General features: G+C 36.4%; 2 protein-coding genes across 2 annotated transcripts; both read right to left on the bottom strand.

Annotated features, from left to right (window-relative positions):
* Window positions 1-401: 401 nt before the first annotated feature.
* LOC147409264 (cytochrome P450 81Q32-like) lies at window positions 402-3,165 on the bottom strand. Its single transcript, XM_086427040.1, has 2 exons — window positions 1,951-3,165; window positions 402-1,377 (listed from the first exon to the last, which is right to left on the bottom strand). The coding sequence occupies exons 1-2, from the start codon at window positions 2,854-2,856 to the stop codon at window positions 754-756; spliced, it is 1,530 nt and encodes a 509-aa protein (XP_086283166.1). The 5' UTR covers window positions 2,857-3,165; the 3' UTR covers window positions 402-753.
* A 3,643-nt stretch (window positions 3,166-6,808) lies between these two features.
* On the bottom strand, window positions 6,809-9,104 carry LOC147409263 (cytochrome P450 81Q32-like). Its single transcript, XM_086427024.1, has 2 exons — window positions 8,122-9,104; window positions 6,809-7,659 (listed from the first exon to the last, which is right to left on the bottom strand). Exons 1-2 carry the CDS (start codon window positions 9,019-9,021, stop codon window positions 7,036-7,038), a joined length of 1,524 nt encoding a protein of 507 aa, XP_086283150.1. The 5' UTR covers window positions 9,022-9,104; the 3' UTR covers window positions 6,809-7,035.
* Window positions 9,105-11,284: the final 2,180 nt, after the last annotated feature.

The following is an 11,284-nucleotide window of genomic DNA, read 5'->3' as shown; positions in this document are numbered from 1 at the left end:
TTTAACTTTTTACCATGGCAGGAGAGAGAAAAATTCTCTTATTATTGCTTATGTCATCGATGCCACATGTTAAAAAGGTGTTGGCCAATCTCTTAAGAAGGGTGTTAGAGGGCTTACTGTCCAACACCAACTTGAGTGTTAAAGTTGAACACATCTAAGGCGTAGGGAGGTTGCAAGTGAAACCGAACTTGCCGTCAAACATCAAGTTGTGATTCAATTACGTGAATCCCGATAATCAAATGGACAATGAGATTTTGATAAAAAATTTACCCGGCCCCTTGACTATTTTTTATTTTTTTTATTGTTGATCTAAGACTATAGATCGGTGAAAATCTTATTCGCTGAAATTATAATAACATTCCTTGTTGATGAGTAGAAAAGATATATTAGAATGAGTTTAAAGAATTCAAAGTGGGAGAATAAGTATTTAACATGAGGAGAAAGAGGGAGGGAAATAACATGAGGAGAGTGTAAATTTTGGAAAACCCTACATGAAAGGGAGAAGCCTATCTCCCACTAATTTGAAAAAAAAAATATAGGAAAAGAAAACAGAACTTAGATGCAAGGATACATTGTCATGTACACTGTAAGGTCATTTTATTTGGAGGATATGGTATGTAGATCTCTAGCTATTACAACAGTGTCCCTCAATAAGGAAGTTTGAGCTTGATACAAGTGATTTCTATTTCTTGAGAGTTTTACCAAGTACTTTACTTCAACGTTGGAAAGTCACCAAACCAATAACAAGGTGGATCAAAGTTGAGAAATTAGGTTCAACATGGTTGAGCGTGGCCTACATTTAACCTCCAAGGGCTTAACCCTAGTTATGGCTAGTCCAATCCCTTCGCTCATATCCACCATTTCTTCTCCAATCCTCTCCCACTCGAAACACTGAATCAAGGTTCCTAGCGTTAACTTGAGGACACGCATTGCCAATCCCTCACCTGGACACGACCTCCTTCCTGACCCAAACGGCATCAATTTGTACCCATCTCTTACACCACTTTCCATGCCTTCAAACCTCTCAGGTTTGAACTTAGTTGGCTCAGCCCATATGCTAGGATCATTTTGTATGGCCCACATGTTCACGAATAACATTGTGCCACTTGGAATTTTGTAACCTCCTACCATGCATTCTTTTGACGATGCATGTGGTACTAGTAGTGGGAGAATTGGATACATTCGAAGTGTCTCAGTAATGATACTATGGAGGTATGGAAGCTTGGGGAGATCGGATTCATCGAGCAATCGACCTTGTTCCACATGAACATCGATTTCATCTCGGGCCTTCTTAATGATTTCTGGATGATTAAGTAAAAGGGACATTGCCCATTCCATGGTTTCGGATGTTGTGTTGGTACCCCCTCCCAACAATACCTACACGCAGAATCAAAGCAAAGAGAGACCCCAGTGTTAGGATTTAACAACACCTACACATAATATCAAAACCCTTAATCCAATTTTCTCAAATCTAAAAGGCATAAATATCCCATCTCATGGAGATTGTGCCGTAGATGACATGGTCATAGAGAGCTCCAAAGGGGTCAAGTCAATTGACTCAACTGAGTCAAATCTACAATCAAGAGATCGAGACAGGTCGAGTCGATTTGACAAAGTCCACAGCGTGGCTAAGATAAGATAAATTATGTAATCGTACAATTGGAATGGCTTCACCAACTAGACATTCGATCATTCAAGTCCAAAAAAAAAAAAAAAAACAAAAAAGAGAACTTCTATTAACACACCAATATTTACTTATATCTATATGTAAAATTAAATATCCATGTCACTAAAAAATGCTATACAATCGTATAATTTGAATTTCTTTATCTACTGGACATTCAATGATCCAAGTTAAAAAGAAATTAAAAGAGAGTTTTTTTTAATCAAAACACCAAAGTCATCCGCGATGCTAAGATGCTATTAATAACGGGACTTAAAAAGTCTTACCAGTATGATGCCTCGGATCATTTGGTCATTGTAGTAATCAGGTTCTGTCTCTTGCAGCGACAACAAAACGTCGATCAACGTGGCCTTCTTCATACTCTCTTCATTTGTTGCACTTCTCTTTCTCCTACGTTCTTCGATCAATCTATCCAAGAAAAGATCTCTAGTTACTCCCAATTTCTTAAACATCTTCTCCCTCCTATTAAACCCAATCCACTTCAAAACAGGCAAAAATTCAACTGGGCTTGGTCTACCACCACCCAACGAAAGCACCCCTCTCACAAACTCTCTAAACAGCTCCCTTTCCTCCAAATCTTCCTCCTTATCACCATAATATCTCTTCCCAGCAATCATCATCATCATCATGTTCAAAGTCAACTCCCAAAACATTGACTTCATCTCCACCGTCTTTCCTCCATTATTATTGCTAGTAAGCCGTTGGATCATGAACCGAATCTCATCTTTGCGGATTTGATTGAACGTCTGGATGCGGTGGGAGGATAAGATTTCAATGGTTGCGATGCGTCTTAGATTCCTCCAATTGGGTCCGTAAGGGGCCCACACGAGAGTTGAGTAGTTGTACCCCATGTGTTTTCCTGCTAAGAGACGAGGGCGGTTCGCGAAGATGATATCGTTCTTGGTGAAACATTCTTCTGCTGCAGATGGTGAAGAGACTATGAGAACCGGTTGAGAGCCGAACTGGAGGAATACTACCGGTCTAAAGCGGTTTGAAATTTTGGCTAAGGTTCGTACTAATGAGTATGGTTTTTTGAAGAGATGAAGATGGCCGATTATGGGGAGAGACAGAGGACTTGGTGGGAGATTTCGATTCTTTTGAAGTAGAAATTTGGAAAGAAGAAAGATGAAGAAGAAGAAGAAGAGAAGTAAGTAGTAGCTGGAGATCTCCATCAATGGTTAGTATAATTCACTAGTGATCTGTTGTTGTGTAGGTTTTGGATCAGATGAAGAAACTATATATATTATATTTATTAGAGGTGTAGGGGCGTCATCAATTGCGTATAGTCTCTACCAAAGTTAAAGCATACGACGATTAACAAATAATAATCACGTGCCATATGTAGATAAGAATCTGAGCCTGAGGGAAGCCACGATCGAGAACGGAGTTCCGTTTCTTTACCAAGATGGGTATGTCTACGTGCCAAGTTTTGGTTGGATATTAAATTCATTCAGTTGCGTGCAATATAGAAAATGAAACTCTTACCACAACGTGACATGTAGACACTTACCCATTCTTAGGAACGAGATAACTTTCTGAATACTTATTGTGAATGCTAGTTGGTCTTTTTAAAATATAGGATACAATGCCAAGTTAGTGATTGGCCGTTGTATTTTAACATTAGATTTTTTTTCATCTCAAGTATGGAGGTTGGGAATGCTAGTTGGTGCAAAGTTAAACTAGTGTCTAGTCTAGGAATAGTTCAAAATTATCTATTTCATAAATGAAAAATAGATGATTAGATAGTTCATATCTCAATTCAATTGGATAGTGCTTTCACACCAAAAATTACTTTTGAATGTCATCTATATTTTTGATTATAGACAAACATGATAAATTTGTCCATCGTCTTAAGTTTGATCATTCAATTTTTATTTTATAATTTATTAGAATTTTAAAAGGATAATATTGTCAAAATGACCATTATATTTTAAAATTTTGTTTGTAACAAAAAGTTTTTAAAAATAATAAATAAATAATTTTTTCATAATAAAATTTTAGATTTTAAATTTTAAAAAATAGAAATTAAATTTCAGACTTTAAAAGTGTTACCAAACATACCTTTAGTGTTATTAGTTTTGAACTATTAATTGTGAATGAGACTACTAGTTTCTTATTAAATGCCCCTTCAACCTTCATTCTATATGGGAAAAGATTTTTGTTGTAGAGTTCATTGGTGGGACTTTTCTATTGATTGGTTTACATAAAATTACCCATTCCTACATTGCCCCCCATGCTTCATTGTCACCACTGTCAAGAATTTATGTGGACATTGCCAACTGTGTCCATTAGCCAAAGACCTATTTCATAAAGCATCGGGCCCATCTCCTCAAAATCATTCACTAATGGAGCACATCTCTTTTAGCCCCCTTCACTTATGCTTTCTAAATTTTCCCTCTTTTTTTGGTTTACTTATGCCCAATTTCATTTTGTCTTCAAAGATGCCCCCATTTGGCCCAAATGGAATTGGTTGAAACCAACCTTGGGCCCATTCTCTTTTAAAGGCCCATGAAGGTCATCACCAATGATCAAGCATCGTGAAATTGTCGACGTTGAGCCCATTTATTATGCATTAGAGACCACATGATTTTTAGAATATTTTTGGATTAATATGCGTCAGGTTTTAATCTTTTCTAAATTAATCATGGCCCTGGAGGCTCATTTGAGTTGAGCTAAATACTCTTCGTCTTTTACATACTTGGGCACATCATTCATTTTCTCTCTCAAGGAACAATCAAGAATACCTTTTTGCCTCAATCAAAAGCATGTAATTGGCAACAAGATTCGTCAACAAATCAATGGTGATCTCCAACAAATATAATCGAAGGCATTGATAATATGTAATCAATTGCACATTCCATAATCAAAGGACAATTTGATTGCAGGGGAATGTTAGAGTATTAGTTTATGTTGTATTGTATTAGGGTGTTTCAAGTAGCACCGAATCAATATCTTAGTTTAGTTAGAATAAGATCATTGAGTCGGTTATTGTGCAAGGTATTAAGGTGCATGGAGATGCACTGAATCAGTTTGATGTGGTAGTTAGGACGATTACATAACTCCATGTACAAAGTTTCTATTTAATAAGAGTTTAAAGTGACTTGGTTAGGAACGGACAACCAAGTTCCACGTAGACACCGTTTCTATTATATAGGAACGAGACAACTTACTGGATCCTGATTCTTCACTTCTTTCCCTTCTGCACAATCTTTCCACACACGACGTAAGCACAACCTATTTGCCAGCTCAGCAGCTCTAGGGGTTTGCATTAAACCACGTGTTTTTAAGAACTACCACATTAATCACAGAATTTAGAGGACAAAAACTAATCTTAGGCCATTGGAACCGGTTAACCGGTTCTTGACTTCTTGTGTTTTTTTTTATCTTTTTCTAATTGAGTGTCCGGACTAGTTTGCGCGCATCGCGACTAATCTCAGGGAGGACTACCACAATAATCCACCGTCATGGTCCCCCAGTTAAATCATGAGAAAAATTGAAGACGAGAATCGAACCTGTGACATGCACCTAACCCACACTTCACGTGCTCGCCCTTACTTGTTTTATTGTAACGTAACTCGGGACATTTAAATAATGAATTTGACTAACCGAACTAAGTTAATAAGGATTTCGCCCTTACAAAGGATCCTTGGGCTCACCTTGTCGCATCCAAAAATATGTTTGTATGCTGGTTATAGAAAATAAAATTCTATGAATTTTGATACAAAAAATTTTAGAAAAAAATATTTTTTACCATTAAATTTTAATTTTAAGTTTAGGGGTTATGTGGAAGATTGGTAGCTGTCCTTAGATCAAACTCAAAAGTAATTATTTTTTATTTTTTATATATAATTTTTCGATGAAATTTAGAGGATTGTGGGGTTGGGTTCTTGATGGATCATTTTTATAATTTAAAAAAAAAATTATATGTAGGTGAAAATTGGTACAAGACTCGTGATGTAAATAAAACAAATATTGATTACGTGATAGATTTAATACGTATCTTGAAAGTCGATTGGTGTATTTTAAATTATATTTTATTTAGTTAAAAATATAAACTTATGCAGAAATAGAAAATCTCTTAGGAAATCTCAATTTTAGGAGAATGAAAGATTTCAATATTGGATGGAGAATCCCTTAATTGGGAGGAAATTGAATCATTCCATTAGGGTTTATTTTGATCTTTTTCAATATGAAGTGAGACTACCATGTAAAGTGGGGAGAGGATTTTTGTAAATATTAAAAGGAAAATTTCTCTCTCCTGCCCACACATCGACTGCCCATAAATATTTATTTTTAGATTTCAAATCTTAAAAAGTATTATAGGATCCACATGGATTATCATATAGGCAATCGAACACCACAACCTTCTAGATTTCATAAAAAATCTTATGGTAATTTTTTTAAATTTTTTTTCAAGCTTAATCAATGGTGTTGAAAATGGATGGCTACCGAACACCCAAATTTAAAATTAAAATACAACGGTGAAAAATTACTTAAATTTTGTTGTTGTTTTTGTTATTGTTGAAATTCAAAGAATTTCATCCTCTACAACACTTTTGTTTTGGATCATTTTTTTGAATGCAACAAGATGACCTTTTCAAGAAATTTTGAATTTTTTACCATGGGAAAGAGAGAAAAATTCTATTATTATTGCTTATGTCATCAGCACCACATGTCAAAATGGTGTTGGTTTGTGAGCTAATTTGCTCACAACTTAAGCAATCTCTTAAGAAGGGTGTCGGAGGGCTTACTGTCCAACATCAACTTGAGTGTTAAAGTTGAACACATCTAGGGAGCAGGGAGGTTGCAAGTACTGAAACGGAACTTGCCATCAAACATCAAGTTGTGAGTCAATTACGTGAATCCCGATAATCAAATGGACAATGAGATTTTGATGAAAATTTTACCTGGCCCCTTCACTAAATTTTTTATATTGTTGATCTAAGACTATAGATTGGTGAAAATCTTATTTGATGAAATTATAATAACATTCCTTGTCGATGAAAAGAAAAGATATAGTTGAATGAGTTTAAAGGATTCAAAGTGGGAGAATAAGTATTTAACATGGGGAGAAAGAGGGAGGGAAATAACTTGAGGAGAGTGTAAATTTTGGAAAACTCTAAATGAAAGGAAGAGACCTATCTCCCTCTTATTTGAAAAAAATATATATGCAAGGGTACATTGTCATGTACACTGTAAGGTCATTTTATTTGGAGGATATTGCTTGTAGATCCCTAGCTATTATTACATTAAGGAAGTTTGAGCTAGATACAAGTGGCTTCTATTTCTTGATAGTTTTGCCAGTACTTTACTTTAACGGTGGAAAGTTACCAAACTAACAACAAGGTGGGTCAAAGTTGAGAAAGTAGATTCAACATGCTTGAACGTGGCCTACACTTTGCCTCCAAGGGCTTAACCCTTTGCAAGATGAGTCCAATTCCTTCGCTCATATCCACCATTTCTTCTCCAATCCTCTCCCACTCAAAACACTGAATCAGGGTTCCCAATGCCAACCCCATGACACGCATCGCCATTCCCTCACCTGGACACGCCCTCCTTCCTGACCCAAACGGCATCAATTTGTACCCATCTCTTACACCACTTTCCATGCCTTCAAACCTCTCAGGTTTGAACTTAGTTGGCTCAGCCCATATGCTAGGATCATTTTGTATGGCCCACATGTTCACCAATAACATTGTGTCACTTGGAATTTTGTAACCTCCTACAATGCATTCTTTTGACGATACATGTGGTAATAGTAGTGGGGCAATTGGATACATTCGAAGTGTCTCAGTAATGATATTATGGAGGTATGGAAGCTTGGGGAGATCAGATTCATCGAGCAATTGACCTTGTTCCACGTGAGCATCGATTTCTTCTCGGGCCTTCTTCATGATTTCTGGATGATTAAGTAAAAGAGACATTGCCCATTCCATGGTTTCGGATGTAGTGTTGGTACCCGCTGCTAACAACACCTACACACAAAATCAAAACAAAGAGAGACCCCAATGTTAGGATTTAACATCCAATTTTCTCAAAGGCATAAATATCCCATCTCATAGAGATTATGCCGTAGATGACAAGGTCGTAGAGAGCTCCTAAGGGGTCAAGTCAAATTGACTCCATTGAGTCAAATCTACAATCAAGAGTTCAAGACAGGTCGAGTCGATTTGACAAAGTCCAAAGAGTGGCTAAGATAAGATATATGAGTCGTGCTGGGGTGACACACTAGAAATTCAATCATCCATGTCAAAAAAATAAAATAAATAAAAGCAAAAAAAACCGTAAAAAAAGAAAGAGAATTTCTATTAACACACCAATATTTACTTCTATCTATATGTAAAATTAAATATCCATGTCACTTATAACACACCACTCTATGTAAAATCATCCGCGTTGCTAAGAAGCTATTAATAACGGGACTTAATAAGTCTTACCAGTATGATGCCTCGGATCATTTGGTCATTGTAGTAATCAGGTTCTGTCTCTTGCAGTGACAACAAAACATCGATCAACGTGGCCTTCGTCATACTCTCTTCATTTGTTGCACTTCTCTTTCTCCTACGTTCTTCGATCAATCCATCCAAGAAGAGATCTCTAGTTACCCCCAATTTCTTAAACTGCTTCTCCCTCCAATTAAACCCAACCCACTTCAAAACAGGCACAAATTCAACTGTACTTGGGCTACTACCCAACGAACGCACCCCTCTCACAACCTCTCTAAACAGCTCCCTTTCCTCCAAATCTTCCTCCTTATCACCATAATATCTCTTCCCAGCAATCATCATCATCATCATGTTCAAAGTCAACTCCCAAAACATTGACTTCATCTCCACCGTCTTTCCTCCATCATTATTACTAGTAAGCCGTTGGATCATGAACCGAATCTCATCTTTGCGGATTTGATTGAACGTCTGGATGCGGTGGGAGGATAAGATTTCAATGGTTGCGATGCGTCTTAGATTCCTCCAGTTGGGTCCGTAAGGGGCCCACACGAGAGTTGTGTAGTTGTACCCCATGTGTTTTCCTACTAAGAGACGAGGGCGGTTCGCGAAGATGATATCGTTCTTGATGAAACATTCTTCTGCGGCAGATGGTGAAGAGACGATGAGAACCGGTTGAGAACCAAACTGAAGGAATACTACAGGTCCAAAGCGGTTTGAAATTTTGGCTAAGGTTCGCGTTAATGAGTTTGGTTGTTTGAAGAGATGAAGATGGCCGATTATGGGGAGAGACAGAGGACTTGGTGGGAGATTTCGATTCTTTTGAAGTAGAAATTTGGATAGAAGAAAGATGAAGAAGAAGAAGAGAAGCAAGTAGTAGCTGGAGATCTCCATCAATGGATAGTATAATTTACTAGTGATCTGTTGTTGTGTTGGTTTTGGATCAGATGAAGAAACTATATATACTATATTTATTAGAGGTATAGGGGCGTCATCAATTACGTATAGTCTCTACTAAAGTCAAAGCATCTAACGACTAATAATCACGTGCCGTATGCATATAAGAACCTGGGACTGGAGATCTCCATCAATGGTTAGTATAATTTACTAGTGATCTGTTGTTGTGTGGGTTTTTGATTAGATGAAGAAACTATATATATTATATTTATTAGAGGTGTAGGGGCGTCATCAATTACGTGTAGTCTCTACTAAAGTCAAAGCATCCAACGACTAATAATCACGTGCCATATGTATATAAGAACTGAGACTGAGGGAAGCCACGATCGAGAACGGAGTTCCGTTTCTATACCAAGATGGATATGTCTACGTGCCAGGTTTTGGTTGGATATTAAATTCATTGGGTTGCGTGCAAAATAGAAAACTATTTTAAACTCTTCCCACAACGTGACATGTAGACACTTACCTATTCTTAGGGTTGGGATAACTTATTGGATACTTATTCTTCTTTTACTTGGATAAAATTGTCTCTTATCCGGATCGTTTATCTGCACTATTAACACGTATCTCGAGACAATGACATGTTATTATTTTGAAGAAGATGCTATCTTATTGAGGGAGAATCCAAATTTAAAAGGATTCTTCATCTTTTTTTTGTAATTATTAATTTAGATAAGAGTAATATGATTAACTGTAACCTAATTATGATTATGATTATTTTTAGGATTTTTTTATTTAAAGGACTTGTGGTTATTGTAAAGAGAAAAAAAATAAAAAAAAAGACTAGGAAAAAGGTAGAGAAAGAGGGACATGAGGTCATGTAACTATGAGATTTATAATGAAACGATTTCTCGAATCTGTATCCGTAGACATGTTTCTCGAATCACGTAAAAAATCATTGTCTTTTTCTATTTTTTTATATATATTTTTTATTTTACAAATTTAATGATGAAATCGAGATTGAGGTCGATTAATCATAAAATTGACATCCACAATTGACATCATCTATGAGATTTGAATAAGGAATTATGAAAAATCACATGGTATAATTGGGGTCCCAATGAAAAATAGGGAGATATCCTGAATATTAACCATCATGAATTTAAGATTTTTCCATCTAATTTATTCATGATCTGATCTAGGGTTTTCATGGATGTAGTGTTTGAGGGACGAATTATAGATTGTCCATCAAATCAGGTCTTTGTTCGGTAAAAGAAAATCAATAATATCAATTTCACAAATCTGGGGCTCTGATGTGGTTGTCCTACGGAAAGAAATAAGAAAGAAAAAAATAGAGTATAAAGGTCAGTCTGGTGTGTGCAGCGGCGGTATACATGTAGCAGTAACTATAGAGGGGTTACATTTATGTAGGGACAATAACGTATACGTTTTTAGAAGGAAACAAACGAAAAATCTGAGGAGAGTTTCAGGTTTGAATTGAGTTTGAACGGGAAAGGTCCAAGGCGGCCATTAATGGTAGTTTTGGTTGCGTACCCGTGCGGGCACGTGTTGACTAAAGGCGTGAATGAGGTCTGTGCTAGAAAGAAAACGTGCAAAAAAGAATGCCTAAAGAAGAGACACGTGCAATATTGAAGGGTCAAATATTTAAGTGTGATTAGTTTTGATGGATACGTATACTCCACCGAATCAATTTTTATGTACAAAAGTGCTCCATTTAATGAAGGGCTACTTTATGTATAAAATATTTTATTACTTCTTCGAGATGATGAACCACTGGGTCAAAAAAAACTTGCCTAGGAAAACAATGTAAAGAATTGGTAAACTCAACTTAGCAATGATATCGCCAGGACCAATAACTAAGGACAAATTAATATATTACAAATGTTCAGGAATAAATATACTCAAAAGGACAAAGCCTCTAGAATTAAAAGGGAGTTGATAACATCAGACACTGAATGATGTGGTTAGATTTATATATCATTAATGGCTTCCTCCAAGCCTTGTTAACATATAACAAGGTTTCGGGTTGCTACATAAGGCTTATTCTATTTATGTAGAAGACAAGGGGCTGGTGCAAAATGTGTAGTCTTGGGGGATAACTATGCAACCAGCGAGGTCTACAAAGGACTGCTACCACAAGGATGAATGCATTCTACATGAGATGGAATAGCATTACTTTGATAGTGATGCTACCAAGTATTTATTTTTTTATCTTGTCTTTTTACATTTAAGAATTTAG

The sequence above is a fragment of the Akebia trifoliata genome, chromosome 2, assembly GCF_017979445.1.
Source record: "Akebia trifoliata isolate Shusen 1 chromosome 2, ASM1797944v1, whole genome shotgun sequence".
Classification (NCBI taxonomy): Eukaryota; Viridiplantae; Streptophyta; class Magnoliopsida; order Ranunculales; family Lardizabalaceae; genus Akebia; species Akebia trifoliata.
The sequence above is the reverse complement of the archived record's forward strand: the minus strand, read 5'-3'. Positions and strand labels throughout refer to the sequence as shown.

Bases quoted from the DNA above. Each gene is read 5' to 3' on its own strand.
- LOC147409264 (XM_086427040.1), bottom strand. From the start codon at position 2,856: ATGGAGATCTCCAGCTACTACTTACTTCTCTTCTTCTTCTTCTTCATC. The intron at 1,378-1,950 runs GTAAGACTTTTT...TTCTGCGTGTAG, and splicing joins TGATCCGAGGCATCATACTG to GTATTGTTGGGAGGGGGTAC.
- LOC147409263 (XM_086427024.1), bottom strand. From the start codon at position 9,021: ATGGAGATCTCCAGCTACTACTTGCTTCTCTTCTTCTTCTTCATCTTT. The intron at 7,660-8,121 runs GTAAGACTTATT...TTTTGTGTGTAG, and splicing joins TGATCCGAGGCATCATACTG to GTGTTGTTAGCAGCGGGTAC.